At 39.0% G+C, this 16,066-nt stretch overlaps 1 protein-coding gene across 4 annotated transcripts in view; it reads left to right on the top strand.

Annotated features, from left to right (window-relative positions):
• The window catches only part of osbpl3b (oxysterol binding protein-like 3b), a 52,253-nt gene that overhangs the window by 6,453 nt on the left and 29,734 nt on the right, over window positions 1-16,066 (top strand). For 2 of the 4 annotated variants that reach the window (XM_084726541.1, XM_084726543.1), the window contains exon 2: window positions 14,959-15,098. In XM_084726541.1, coding sequence (XP_084582667.1) covers window positions 15,003-15,098 — 96 coding nt within the window. In that variant the 5' untranslated portion in view covers window positions 14,959-15,002. The other 2 variants (XM_084726542.1, XM_084726545.1) reach the window with 2 other exon arrangements.

The raw sequence follows: 16,066 nt of genomic DNA on the forward strand, positions 1-16,066 counted from the left end.
AGACACAATGTTTGTCTGTTCAACTGGACTATTGCACATAGACAGGCCCCTAGTCGTGTAAGCTGCACACTACAACGCAGAGCATCCCTTTCACAATAGAAAGAGGCACATCTGTATTTAGAACAGTATTGAAATTTGAAAATCATACTTGGGATATATTAATACCCTGGTATACTGTAATACCTTATATCATCCAATCCTTACCCTCACCCTACCCAGTCTCACTACCTTTACCTCGCTAGGTCCAGAGAGCTGGGGCTAGGCTAGATCAAATTTTGCTCTGTAGCAAGCACTACTTGGCAACCCACGAGTAAGTTTCTAGTCTTTGTACTGAAGTCCCGAGTCAAGTCACAACTTAAGATTGACAAGTCCCAAGTCCTAAACTTTGACTTTTGAGTCCTAAACAATATGATCTTCATCAATTATAATGCCATTTTAAAGCTTATGAACAACCACACTGGTGTTTTCAGTTAATCTGGCTGGATGACGAAGACTGGTCAGGACTCTTTGCATCGACTGTAATTGATTGACACCTTCCTGAGACTCCAGTTACCTTCGCTGCACCTGTTAGAGCAGGTGACGTCGAGATTTGTGAGCTTAGAAATTCCCATCGAAGCTCAGGCCCACTTTTATCAGTGCACTTGTGTAGGTGTTCCATGTTGCATGTTTTTGCATGCAAACAAAATTACCTTTGGTATCATTTTTTCCAACTGGAGTTCAGTAAGGCAATAGTAGGTCTTCATGGTTCTCTCCTGCAACCTGACTGGATGCCATCCAGTTGGTTCAAACAATGTACGTCTGGGTAATTAAATGTCACATAGCATTATATGGTGGATTGTGTGTATTTTCAAGTCAAAAAGCTTATGTGAAGGTGAGATAACAGGCCATAGTTGTTAAATTCCAAGTCAATTTCCAAGCCTTTTGTGATTTTTGTCAAGTCATCATATTTGTGACTTGAATCCATAACTCTGGTAGTTAGTAGATGTTTTCATGCTATAGAGCTATACAAAGATGGCAAACTTGGGAAATAAAACCTGTTATACATCAGCATGTTAGCACTGTTACTGTGACCATGTTAGCATGCTCATTAAAACAGCGTTTGGCTCAGAGCACCACTGTGCCTGCAGCCTCACAGAGCTGACAGTGTAGCTGTAGATTTGTTTAGTTGCTACACAGTGACAACTGTCATGATGTTAGTGCATCTGAAGTATTAAAATGACATTTTGTTATCTTTTTTCAGTCATAATCTCAGTCTTGTGTGAATTATGTAGGTGTTATTTAGCCAGAGAAAATCTTATAGTGAAAAATTCACTGCAGGATTGTACTACTACTGTAAATTAGGTAAAGAGAGACATTTAGGTCAATAAAACTCTACAAATAGAAAAACAGACCAGCTTCAAAGATCTGTGGGTGAGATGTGATCACACCATACACTGCAAAATATTGCCCTCCAAAACACTCCAAGGTTGCAGTCAAACCACAAAAACACAAGCTTGTCAGAGATTAAAACTCAGTGCTGCTTTTTGTAAACTCCCAACCCTGTTGTCTCTTGAAGGAAGCTCCAGTTTGAGTCATCCTCTGCTGTTGTGACAGTCTTACACTACAACAGTGTGGGATTCATACTGAAAACTCTCCCGTTCTCCAGTCCTGTGAGTTAGGAATAGTTTACCGATGTGGCTGACAGAGTTTAGGCATGAAGTAAATCTCTCAAGATGCGGCAACTCTTCTCAGTCAGACAGTTTATCTTTGTCCATAAATGGAAGGTAATGGAAGACGATGCCATGTCTAAATATATCTACACTTGAAGGACTTAGAGATCGCTTGTGGCAGTGCAGATGTTCTTTCCAGTTTTTGTCACATCCTCTTTTATGAGAAAGGAGCAGCATGCTAACAATGAGGTCAGCACCACTGAATTAATATGAGAATGGAGGTGGGGATGCTGCTGTTTCATTCTAATCAGAGCAGCGCACTGTAATCTTTGATTTGGGGATAGCAACAGCTGGATTGCAACTGTCACGCTACATGTAACACATCGCAAAGAGCACTTTTGTACCACGCGGTTCAGCAAATTTATGCCTTTTCCCCACTCTTTTGTCTGCGTGCCGAGCTAAGTTGTGACTCCGCTCTGCGTCCTAATGAGGTGGTGTTGAGTTATGAGGCTGTCAGGCTCCCCCACAACGAGAATATAACAAAAGAGAGGACCTGTGCCACCCTCAGAGGAGACAAGAGACAGAAACAGAAACAGAGACAGAGAGACAGAGGACAGAGGCGTGGGAGGGGAGAGAGTTTGACGAGGATGTGGTTGATTAACAGGATGCGGTGTGAGAGTGTGTGATACAGAGCCTGTCATAGGGTTTTTCCGCTTGTCCCCACAAGAGAACCCTTTTTGGTTCCTGGTAGAACCCTTTATAAGGTTCCACCTGGAGCCCATTCGGGGGATTCTAAATAGAGGCCAACATAAACGGTTATACAGAGGATCTACAGATCTATACCCTTACATTTTTGGAGGGTTTCATCCAGAACCCACCCTGGGGAAATCTCCTGAGAACCTTTTTATAGTCCAAGGGTTGTATCCAGAACCCACCAAGGCAGCGCTACCAAGAACCTAATATTTTAAGGGTTTCATCTACTAGAACCCACCCAGGGGGTTCTACCGAAAAGCCTTTTACATTCCAAGGATTTCATCTAGAACCCATCAAGATGGTTCTACCAAGGACCCTTTTACATTCCAAGGGTTTTACAGATGAGGCAAAAACACAAAGAACTTAAGTAAAGTGAATGAGTGGGATTCCAGATGCATCTACATTTAAAAACACCATTTGAAACATGGGTAGACGTTTGAATATTTGAGGCTGAGGATCTTTTAACGCCCATACTTTCAACAATCCTGGAAGAATTCTTTCCTCAAAAAAGGGTTCTTTAAATGAAAGGGGTGCTTCTATTTCTAACAGTGTAGTGCATAAATGAAAAAGATGCAGCAGGGAGTTATCGAGGAGGGACTCTGTCCGTCTCTCCCTCATTATAACAAACATAACTCAGCGAGTGTTTCCTCTCAGGGTGAATGTGATGAGTAGAGAAGGCTTCAAACTCCATTGCTAAAAATGTATGATTGCGGACGTAAAGCTCAGCATCATGAGCCTGGCTTTTGGAGGGGCTCCCTCTGGCCTAATTGGCAACCTTTCACCACAACGCCTTAAGCAGATCAGGAGCAGGCGTTACCATCTGTGTGTCTCTTCGGAGAAGGTGTGGCCACACACATGCAGACGTGGGCCGGCAAACATTGCCCTGCTTGGTGAAGAGATGTACTAATGAATAATAGATCTCATGTTGGGATGAAGCCAGTTTCTGTCTCTGTGTCAATCCCCTCAGCTAATGGCTTGCTGGGTGCTGCCAGGCTGACCTGTGATGTTGCTTGAAGAATATATTTTAAGAAAGGATCTCTCCTCGACTCTGTACTGCCCTGATTCTGCAAATGGATGTAGGAACAGGGATTTTTTTTTTTTTTGCCCTACTCCTACTGTTCTGAACTTTTTGTGAAAGAATACAGGGCAGAAGTAATGGCTGGAGAAGGCGATTAATGACTGCGTCTGATAAAAGTGACGGTCTTTCACAGGGGAAAAGCCAGAGATTTTCTGGACTGACTTGTTCTACTCACTGTGATCGCTCTTCAGACTCGGATAAGAAGCTGATTGAGACTGAGACAGCAGTGTTACTTCAGCTCTCCGACTGATTGCAGCTTGTTGAAGGACCTTATCTGAAACTCTAATCACATCAGTTTTGAATGGCACAATCTAAAGAATTATTGTTTTCAGATGTGAATTGCTCATCCTCCTCTCTTATGCTGTCCTTAATCAGAGACCAGTTTCTATGGTTGATGGTGTTATCATCATTTTATCAAGTTTGTTGACTGAAAAGAGTGAGACACCATTTATAAGAGACTGAAGAGTGCTCAATCATCTGTGTTTACGTCAGTCTTTAGAAATAGGGTTCATTCAGTGAAGTAGACTGTATATATTTGATTTTCACACAAGTGTAGGCTACTGGCTGAGTTTCTGAAAAACTTCTGAAAATCACTTTAATGGTTCTTTAATGTCTCTCTACCATCACAGTGTTTTGACACATTTTACATTCATTAAAAAATTGCTGCCCATGTCATTTGGAAATGATAATTTTCAGCCCTATTTGACACGCTGTGGTATAAGGTATAGTTTGACGTTGTGGGAAATACACTTACTTGTTTGTTCGTGTACATCCAGCAGCCTGGTAGCATAGCTTAGTATTAAGACTGAAAACAGGAGGAAACAACTAGCCTGGCTCTGTCCAAAGGTAATGGTCATAATAAGTCATATCTCATTTACAGTAGTAAATTCACTGACAAAACAGAGGGATATGACATCACCTTGTGAGTATTGTATTATATTATATTCCATTTATGTCATATTCTGACAAAATCCTGTAAATTTTACATGCTTGACCTTTTAAATATTACACAAAATGTGTTTTATTGAATGAAATTTAATATCCCCTTTTACTACTGTCAAAGTAAAGAAATATCGAATGTGCCCAATGTATTAGGAGAAAATAGTTTTCTGCTGATTTCTGATCCCACCCCATCCTTTGTTCCTTTCAAACCAGAGTTTCTCTTCCTCCTCCAAGAAGGAGTTGCTCAATAATGAAATAACAAGGACAGAGTGGGATCATCCCAGCAGAGTAATGCACAAACGTAATAAGATTACTGTTATTAAAGTGGTAAGTTTTAGATGCAGCAAATGAGAGCCCAGTGTGTCTCCATTGGTGGGTAGCAGCTATCAGAAATTGTTCTTAACGACTGCATTGTTTCCAAAGCAAACGGGAAGAATAATCTGTGTGTTTGATGTCAACTTCTGATGAGTTAATCCTGTAGAGGCAAATAAAAGACAGTCAGATATTAAAGAAGGCAGGGGTCTGATTGGAGCTTATCTAGATGGATGGATGGCAGCATTACATGGAAAGGTAAACGACTTCCCTCACTACCAGTTTGCATTGTGGCTAAAGAGCTTTGTATTAAGAGGAATGATGTGTCAGAGAATGGCTGGTGGACCGCAGAGATAAGGTAGTTACCGCAATACTGTGATAGGTGTTTGGTGACTGCAGAGGACATTTATTTTGTCAATTTTAGGCTGATTGTTCCAGAACTGAAAAGACCAGTGAGGAGCTCACAGCGGGTTTTACTTCTTGGAGCAATTTTTTAATCAACATTGATTTTCTTCTATTCAGATAATTCTGTTTCATCAAACCAGCTCGCTGTCACACATCAGCGTGAGTCTACTGAGATAAAGTTGAAAAGCCATTCTTTTTTATCTAACAAAATAAAAAGCATTTTTTTTTGTTAATAGTCTTTCACAGCAGCTTTGTTTGCTTTATACATAAACTTTATTTTATAAACATAAGGATCATAAACGTGAACAGTGGGATGCTTTTCCTGCTTGGAATTGGAATAAAATTCAGCTGTCACAGCTCTGTTTTGCATATGAAATGTTATTAGAGATATAAACCTCTATGTTTTTAAAGGTTATCTAAATATTAACTTATCTGCCTGGTAAAAGTCAATATTCTAACTCTATTTTAAGACGACTCATTTTTCACCTGGGGTTGTTCTGACCTCTCCAGTAGCTTTAGGCACATTTTCTCTCACTTGTTATTACTGAGCTTCGGCAGTATTGTGTCTCTCATAAAAAGACACACTATCCATACTTTCACTTGGGAGTATCTTTGAGAGTACGTTCCAACCCAACTGTTTGATTTCCTGTGGTGCATCAGTGCCTGCTGTCATTTTTGCAAACATGACTCTCTTTCCCAAAGAAAGCCGGGGGTTCAGGAGAGATGTTTATTCTGGTGAGTCACAGCTTAATGATGCCTGAAAGCCTGTTAGGCTTGTCAGCCCTTTGGCAGAGTCTGAAGACAGTGGACAGAGGAACATCTGCAACATGAACTGCAGAATGTAATAGAGGGCTTTCAGCTTCTGTCAATCTAGTTAGTGCAGCTTAAAAGGACATTAAACCATCTATAACTTTTAACTGAGATCCTTAGCTGACCATGGATTTGTTGGCAGTTCTCAGATACACCTAAAAGCAACAAAACTAGAGAGTTTGTGATCCATAACAGAGCTCTGAAAAGCAAAAATCTCAGCATTTAGTGTGGGTTACAGCATTGGTTCCCACCTGGGGTCCAGGCCCCCCTTAGGGGGCTACCAGAAATCAGAGGGTGTCCTCAAGACTTTTCTGTCTGTTCTGAGGTCTACAAAATCAGATTTGCACGTCAACTAAAATCACAGTTTCAGGGTTCATACATCTTTTCCAAAATTAAATTCAAGCTCCTTTCAAGCATTTTCGATGTTCAATTTCAAGCTTTTCCAGCATTTTACAGCTCGTAAATGACATATTTACATACAACATGATTATTTCACCTCTTCATCAAATTAAACGAGATGTTATTGTGCTATTAGTCATGAGTCCATGCTGAGACCTTTGTTGCATTTAGAGCTGAAATGATAAGTTGATTGACAGAAAAACAATTTGCAGCTATTTTGATAGTAATGAATAAATATTCACTGGTTTCTGCTTCTCCAATGTAAGATATTGAGTTTTATAGTGTTAGTCAGACATAAATTTCAGATTTTGTGTAAATACAGCCCACTGAATATGCACAAGAGTGTTTCCCCCTCGCCTCTGCCCGCAAGTTTCAGCCCAGCCCCTAGAATTTATATTGTGATGACATCTGAGATTTTTAAATTGCTTTTTTTTTGCTTGAGGAAAGTTTTGTAAAATATAAAAATATAAAAACTCAACTCAAAACTCAAAAAATTCATAATACAAAGAGCCGTAATTGACATAATTGGTTTTACATTTGAGGTGTCCTGTCATCAGTTTTACAGATGTCTTAATAGAATGCTAATGTTAACATGGCAAAATGCTCATAACGTCAATACTAAGAGGATTATGCCAGATGTATAGATTTTACTGTATTGTTTTCTACAATATGCCATATGTTTCCAAAAATGTCCAACCCACAAAAATATTATTAGTAGTAGTAGTAATTTATTCAACATGTTTCTTACTAGCCGCTAGCCACACATGGCATATGATACATCAGAGAGTGAGGTAGGAAGACCATGAACATGATTTCTCTTTCTTTTTTGAGAGAGACCCCTTGGGGCAGAATTCACATATTGTGCATTTAAGATATTTCAGTCTGGACCAAACTGGTCAAATGACTGACCCGGAGGTTGACACTGCCGTCCCCAGAGCCCTAAAGAATGAATATGTTTGGGTGATACTTTGACCTGCTTCTGCAGAGAAGCTATAAACAACATGTAGTCTTTTTTTTCTGACCAGATGGAGGTTCTCCTATAAGATGGAGATTCTGCTATCTGAGAAAAGCAGGACGGCCAGTATAAATTTTAAGCTCCTTCTAGTTCCACATCTGTCTCCTCCAAGTGTCATGCTGGTTTTTCATTACAGAACAGGTGTGGGTATCATCCACCCACACTTTACTGGAATAATTAAGAGATGTCTGTCACCTCTCCACACTAATCATTTAGCCTTTTGTGTAAGAGACATCTTGAAAAGAACAGCTGCATGTATATCTGTTCCTTTAACATGGAGATTATAATGTACTGCATGGCCTGCAAACTTGCCAGTAATGATTTACATGAGTATTATACTGCAAATAGACTGAACTTCAGTCAGCTTGTCACTCAGAGAAATTATAGCTTTGCTGCTATGCAGAGAGTCTGAAGAGATGTATAATGCTCCAATGTCCTACAAATTTCTCTGTATTTTTTGTTACTTTATCCAGCCCAGAAAATCCTTATCATTATTATTTTTGTATCATGACAAAACTTCTCATTTGAAGATATGAAATTTTATTTGAATTTTATTATCACCTGTGCTTACCTAATTCATGGGTCTTCAACAGTGGTCAAGCACAAACAATAGAAGACCTGAAAATATCCAGTCCAATAGTAGTTTGTAGTAGAAGGTCACTGCTCCGTCTCTAACAGCTAAGGGGTTCATGGCCTGTTGAAGACCCCTACCCTAATTCATTCTTGAGCTGACTGCAGTCCAAAAACAAGCTGTAACAACAGTCAGTCTGTCAATATTTAAAATGAAGGAAACGGGAGAATATTCATATGGCATTTTATTTTCATTTAGGTTTTCTTAGTCAGTTCCTTAGCATTGTACAAGTATTCTTTATGCCTGGAGGAGATCAGCCCCAACAGGGCTGGAGATTGTCCGCAGCTTGTGTAGCATACTGCTGGACTAATAAGCCTAATATTTTCTCAAAGGACTGTATGCTGTATGCTCAGGGACCTCTTATAGTCGCAGTGATTCATAATTTTTGAAAAACCTTGTAAAACCAAATCTATACATGAGATACAGCTCATCAACAATGGCCAAGCTAAAATCAGGCTTAACTATAGCAATGTTGGGGAGTAACTGGTCACATGTAACTGGTTACATGTAATTAAATTACAGTTACTTTCCAAGGTTGTCTGGTGGACATCTGCACTCTACTGAGTGCACTCCTCTAGTTAAAATATAGGATATTTACCTTTGGCATTAGACTTGCTGCACCACAGGGGAGCAGTGGGCTTGTGCGTAATGTGCATAATGTCAAATACATATCATTCCTAGAATTTAAAGGGATAGTTTTCTCAAAAATAAAAATTCAGTCATTATCTACTCACCCTCATGTCGATTGAGATTGAGAAACACTGCTGGAGTTTCACAGGAAAACAGTGTTGCAGAAATGTCCAAACAACGGAAGTGAATGGTGACCAGTTTATATACATGAAAAAAACAACTGGAAAAAGACATAAAATGCCTCCATACTGCTTATCTGCCATAATCCAAGTTTCCTGAAGCCCTGACATGCTGTTTGCATACTGTCACATTATACACACCCAGTTGAGACAGTGTGCATGTCCATGTGGCTCCAAGCTAAGAATCTGCAATGATGATTCAAGCTAAAAACATGGTGTGAATAATATTCTTTTAGCCAACTTTGCATGTTGCTTCAGGAGAATTGGATTACACCATTATCATTCATACTACAACTAGCACTGTTGTCATATGTTTATGTGAAATGAATCCTCCCTTTGAAGAGTTTCTTTCTCTCCACCATTACTCTTACTTGTTGCAAGTCAATTAATAATTGGATTTGATAAGCTCAGAGGCATGCAGTTCTGATGGATGAACAATTTGGAACTAGTCCTAAACTGAAAATGGTTCTCGATTCCAATCTCTAATGACACACTGTTGAAAAGTCTGGATGGTTAATGAGAAATTAAAACTTACTAAAGTGTGTCCCAGAATTAGATCTTAAATAATATGTAGTGAGATGTTTTAAATGCTAGAGATATTGTGTGCTGTTTGAAAATCATTCAGTTCTCCTATTAATATTGAGATGATTCTGCAATGTGCATCATTATGTGGATTTTGTCTTTACTGCTTGGTAGATATAATTATTAATGGGATACATGAATCATTCGTTGTAAATGTCAGCACCATCTTTATTACAAAAGACTCTTTTATTCAAATACAGCAGTCAGCAGTTTGTGTGAAGCACAAGACAGTTTTATTTTTCATTTAAATTAGAGAAAAGGTGTCTGCTTCCATCAGATTAGTGGCCTTAACAATGTTTGCTTGTACATATGTGTGTTATACAATGTACGTGTGTCCATGTGTCTTTCTGTGTCCATAAATGAAAGGACAACCATCGTGATGACAGTAGAACTTCCCCTGTAGTCTGTTTTGTCATGTGATCTCTGTTTCTTTGACCAACTGTACAAACACAGTCAGCACTCACCGCCTGTCAGTCTCCACCTTTAACCAATCTGTGGTCTCGGGCTGACTGTTCTGCTCATTAGAACAAGCCACAACCACTTATGTTAGACGTCCACTGTCTTCATGTTAGAGTACTCTCTGTTGTTATGTCTGCTTCTCTCTCAGATTCTCATATCTGCACTCTTAGAGATAAAGGTGCTACCCATATAGGGTTGCCTCTTTTTGATTCCCCGTGGAACCCTTTATGAAGGTGCCACCTGAAGCCCATTTAAGGGCTTATACCTAGAACCATATCTGAAAGGTTCCACCCAGAATCCCCTGTGATAGGCCACCAACAGGGAACCAGTCCCACTCTGGTTCAAGCACTTAACTTTGGACCAGAACCCTTCTATTGGGCAATGATTCCACCTGGTGCCCTCTCTGGAGGTTTTATCCAGAACCTTTCCATTTTTTGAAGATTTCCTCTACAACCTACATTGGCTGTTCAACTGAGAACCCCTTGATATTCCAGGGGTTTCATCTAGAACCCACCAAAGGGGTTATACCAAGAATAATTTTCTTTATATAATGGATTCACCTATAATCTTCTTGTCTGAAGGTTCTACAAAGAACCATATTGTGTTCTACAGATGAGGCGAGGCAGATTGTAACCACAAGTAAAATTAATTGAGGGAATTCTAGATACATCTACATTTAAAAATATTTGAAATGTGAATAAACATTTGAATATTTGAGGGTGGTGATTTTTTTTTAATCTATTTCTTCCATTAAGGGTTCTTAATAGAACACTTAGTCTTCTTAGTACTGGGTAGGACCTTGGCACTTCAGGAAGAGCCATTTTGGAACCCTTGTTTCTAAGAGTGTGTTTACTTGTGTTTCACAGTCTGTAAATGACAGTCGCTACTGTCGAGTGAAGTAAAAAATCCATACTAACAGTAACCCTAACCCCTGCAGCACGGCTCCTCTGTAATCTAATCACAGTTTTATTGCAGTCACTTACTGCATTTCTTCATTGCCATCAAACAGCATATGCTCTTCAGTGAGAAAGGGTAATTACTGAGCTGTGACGTTTAATACTGCCGTCACCCTCATGAAAGCCCGAGAAGTGGTGTTGTTGTATCAGATGAAAGGGTGCCCTGAAGAGTGACAGAGGGACGGACCTGCGCATAGCTTGTGCGATCAGTGGAAAGTGGATGAATAAATCATAGGAGATGGAGAGCAGGAGTTGGTTAGATAGATGCTTACATAGTGTGGATAGATTACATTTAGTGTCTCATAAATCACAGTTGTCTGTAGGTTTGTGTCTGTCTGTCTTGGTTTGGTTAAATGCATTCAGCCATAATTTAGATGACAAAATGCACAAGACATGCTGCTGTTGGGCTCCTGTTTTTGTGTGTCCTGCCACTTTGATCCATTGTCTCAGCTACATTCTGGGCACCGTGCTCTGTCAGTGTAAACCACAGCCTGTAGTCCACAGACAGAGTGGTGGTGGTGTAGGCTTGGCCATATGACGGAGGTTTCAAATGACTACGCTTTTGTCTTTCCAACACGAGAGGCTGTGGCCATGATGCAGCACAAAGCTTGTGGATTCAGAGCAGGTAATGTGATTAACCTTGCTCCTGCTTCAAAGTGGTTGTCAACATGTTGCATGACTGATTCATGGTACAAGAAACTGTTGATCGTCCAATAGTTTCATTGGTTGAAAGAAAATAAATCACAAAAGGTTTTTCCAGAGTTTTCAGCTGCAGTTCACCTCATCCGCAGATTGAGTTTGGTCAGTTCTTTTGTGAAATGGTGTTTCAGCATTGAGCCATATTGGACATATTGGACTATTATAAGTGTTTTCTAACTCAAGCAGAAACCAGAGGTTGGACAATAATTTGTATTATTATTAAAGGTTTTCAGCTTTTAATGGAACTGTGACAATATGTGAAATAATGATAATGTAAACAGATGTGTTTTCAAAAACAATTGTCGTTCAAGTCAATCATCCAATTTTTAGTTAGAAGAAGTTTGTAATTTCAAACAAAAACAAACAAAAATGTCATTAAAGTTGTTTATTTACATGTAAAGTTTTGGCTGCTCATGCATTAAAGTTGAACACAGTTTGTTATATTTAACTTGTCTGAAAACAATTAGTTGATCAATCATTTAGATGACAAATGACTAAAAATTAGTCAGCGATAAAACTGATAATTGATGAACTTTATCAATCAAAAATGCCAAACATTTTCTGGTTTTCAGTTTCTGCAGTGTGAGAATTGCTGATATTATGTTTGAAATTAAATATTTTTGGATTTTGGGCTCTTGTTTGTTAAAAAAATATATAATAATAAAAACATAATAATAATTTAGAAAAAAATTAGTCTTATTTGAAGACCTATAGTATATTTGTTTGATTTTTTTTTTATTGTAGGACAACGTATACAGAAGCTCCCATTACAAGGATTTATGATGCAAGTAAATGACATTTCGACCACATAGACCTTTGGTGGGTCTGAAAACTTTTCATGACAGTGACATCTGAGGAAAGTCCATAATGGGAGCTTGTCAGTGTGCAGTTCTGTTTATTTATCTGATGCAAACATATTTCCTAAAGAGTATGTGAGAATATATATTCTTATTCAGCCCCAGTTAAAACTGAAAAAACACACTACACTACAGTAATTAAAAAGAAAAAATTTGAGACCAAACTAGCTGTATAATCATGACCTCGTCTCTGAGACAGAATCTCCCAGACGGACATCAAACACAGCAATGAACTCAGATACAGCGATCCAAACACTCCTCGGTAAAGCTAAACTAAGTGATGCTCGTTCCCACATGGACCTCATGATTTACACATCATGTGAGGTCGTTGATCAGCTCTCCACATCATGACAAACTGCCACTCACTCACAATGCATTAGCCAAATGTGGTTGTGTGTGCTGCTGACGTGGTAGACCAGGCGCATAATGTTAATTAGTCTGTGTGAAGTGTGGCAGTTGACTGAAGGTTGACATTTCCTAAAGAGGCCCAGTTATTTTCACGCTCTGTTCAAGTGATGATATCACATTTCGCTAATGATCTCACATCTCGCTGCATCTTTACATGTCACAGTTGTCTTTTATTCCCTCGTCACTGGGCTGTGGAGTCACATCCACCACCACTCGGTGTCATCTACTCATATACTGAACAATGGGATGAAACTCAGCTTCAGAAAGAGCTCAGCCTTAGTGAGGAGAATAATATTCAGTTGAGTGTACATCAGTGATGGAAAGTAAGTCACTTTTACTTAAGTACTGTTCTTGAGTATATGTTTGAGGAGCTTGTTTATATTGAGCATGCTCACTATATGGTACTTGCACTTAACTACATTTAAGAGGGAAATATATTTTTTAGCTACTTTGCAGATTAAAATTTGAGATCATCTTCCCCAAAGTGCCTCACTTCAACTTTAAAATGCAACTTACAAATTAATGCATCAGTAATAATGTAATACAGTATGTAGAAAATAATATGGCTGAAACTACTGACTATCCTTTTATTGAGTGGGTTTACATGCATGTTAGTATCCTGTGCACAGTGTCACGAAACTTTAGATTCCCCTTAAATTTTCATATAAGGGTGCTTTTGAAAAAGTGAGGTGCATAAAATGGGGATTTCCTTATAATGTTGCAAGGGAAAAGCCTTTGAAGTCAAAGTGTTTACCCCTAGCTATTTAAGTGTCACTTAATTGAAATAACTTGCAGAATGCAAGATTATGGCTGAGGAGAAGGAGGAGATGGATGCATTTTTCTGACAGGGAAAACTCACTGAACAGTATAAGCAATGTGCAACTTTTTAGACAGTAAAGATTTTATCCTCAGTAAACTAGCAACTTTGTACCTAGCTAGCCAAATGTTAATATAACTCTCTTACATATCAACATTAGTAAAAGGTTGTTGTTTCATTGAAAATTCACCAGTTTGTGTCTGCTGTCACAATAATATTTTCATATTTCTTCATTACTTCATTACGAGCAGATTTCTTACATTTTGTCAGTTACTCCTTACCACATCTCCCTTGTGTGTATTTGTTATGGTTATGCTTAGTTGAGTTTACTTTATATATCTGAGTATGTGCTTGTGCTTTGCATATTCTTACACTGAGAACAACATCATCATCGTCTGACCAGTTTGGTTTTCTTTTTTGTATTAACCTTGTCAGCCATTTTGGACTAACTGTATTAGCTAAGCTAGGTAACTACTGACATTAATGCTGTCTAGTAACATTAAAATAATATGGAATTGTAGTGTAATCATGGTAACTGAGGTGCCCATGATGCCGTATGTCAGTGACTGCTGTTCAAGCTTCAAGACCTACAATGCTTTATGCAGGACTCCTGAATGGTTACAAATCAACACACACCTGCAGGCAGATGATACTGTTATGATCATGCAAACAGACAACTGTCAGAGGACAGTAAAAATGTCAGTTGAAGTTTCCCAGAACATCAGTTGACAACATGTTTTTTGTCTTGTTTTGCATTTCGGTTTGATGAATGACTTCATTAATGTTGGGAATTAATTTTTTTTGTCCATCAACTACTTGATAAATCGTTTAGACACTGTGAAACAATCTAACATCTTAAAATGGGCATTTTTCTTCATGTCTACTTTTCATGCTCAAGTAAATTTTGCTGATAATAGTTGTGCAGTTTTCCTTAATTGAACTGAAAAAGGACTTTTGCCTGTACAATACTTTTATTGCATTATTTACTGTAGGGTCTGGCCACGTCCTCCAACACATTTACGTACATAGTGGGTGCTTTAGATTCATACAGTCTTTAAATGCTGACATCCATCACTCTCTGTAAGAGTGAGTATGAATTATTTAAACTTGCGGTCTCATCACTTGCAGACCAATATATGTCCTCCTGTCTTGTCTGTCAGTATCGTTTGCTGATGTTGAGATCTCGTCTGTGCAGCTTGTCTCATTACATCCCATATTCTGCTACATGAAGATGGAAAAACTAATCACTCTAAAATAACCTAATGCATTTTTCAGTGAGACTGGGCTAAAAGGCTTTTAGAGGGCTTGCCTCTTAAAGCCCTCTTTCTAACCACCCCCTCTTCCTCCTGACCCCACCTCCACCCCTTGTTTCCTCAGTATAGGAATGGTCCTGGTACTCCAGCCATAGCGTCTGCAGTGAGATGGGCTCAGAGGAGCGCAGTTCAGCCATGTCACAGAAGATATCCTCCCTGTCACGCAGCAACAGCAGCTCCTCGTCCAAACATGACAGCCGACAGGTAACACACACCAGCCGCAGACAGTGTAAGACATCACTAACAAGCACGCGACTACTCCTTCATGCACTGTTCACTGGTTAAATAAGTCTGTGATCATGTTACAGGGGGGGTAAAGTTTGAACTATTAGCTTCTCCACATTCTTCTTTTCTCAGTATGCAATTAACATTTATAGTATACAGTTTATTCTAAATGAAGTGGCAGGACCTCTCTGTGTCAGGAAAGTGACCAGACAAGACATGCCTTTACCACACACACTTGCTAATAGATCCTGTGGTTTTCTCAGATGCTCTTGCAAGGCTCTGTATGGCTCTTTGTAAAGGCAAGCCACAGGAGACAACCTCATTTGAGACTCATTTTGCATTTTATATCTTCAGCATCAAGGAATGAATACAGCCAAAATGAGAAGGACTTTTTTTTAATAGAGTTTCCTGCCTCAGACCACAGCATTTTCTCCAAATGCTGAAAAGGGTCTGCTCTGAATTTCTAAAATGCAATTTTGGAACAGTTCCCTCAGAGGTAGTTCTCTGACACGCAAATTAGGGGAAATATTAGCACCATGAACAAACTGTTGTTGCATTTGCCTTGAGCGTTTATCTGTAGGCGGCAGACTCATTAATTCTTCATTGCTCACAACAGCTTTTCCGTTCAGAAATTAAAGTAATAAAGTTTCTCCCTGGTCCTGCCCACAGGACACACAGACAATAGCGCTGCATCACTTAAGAGTATCAACAAATCCAAGGACTGAAGAAGTATTTTCATTAGCAAAGAACCTCTAAACTTATAAAGGAATAAATATTCTCTTAAAATCAATTTCAAACCACTCAGGTCTCAACATGCTTATGCACCCATAAAAAAAATTAAGTTGCGTTCCCTCCAAGAAAATACAAGTCAGATGTGAGGTTTCAAAGAATGTCATGTTCTTTCTAATCAACTTACTGTAAAAAAACGACTGATTGTTTTCTTTGCA

The sequence above is a fragment of the Lutjanus erythropterus genome, chromosome 9, assembly GCF_056507025.1.
Source record: "Lutjanus erythropterus isolate fLutEry1 chromosome 9, fLutEry1.hap2, whole genome shotgun sequence".
In the NCBI taxonomy this organism is placed as follows: domain Eukaryota; kingdom Metazoa; phylum Chordata; class Actinopteri; order Lutjaniformes; family Lutjanidae; genus Lutjanus; species Lutjanus erythropterus.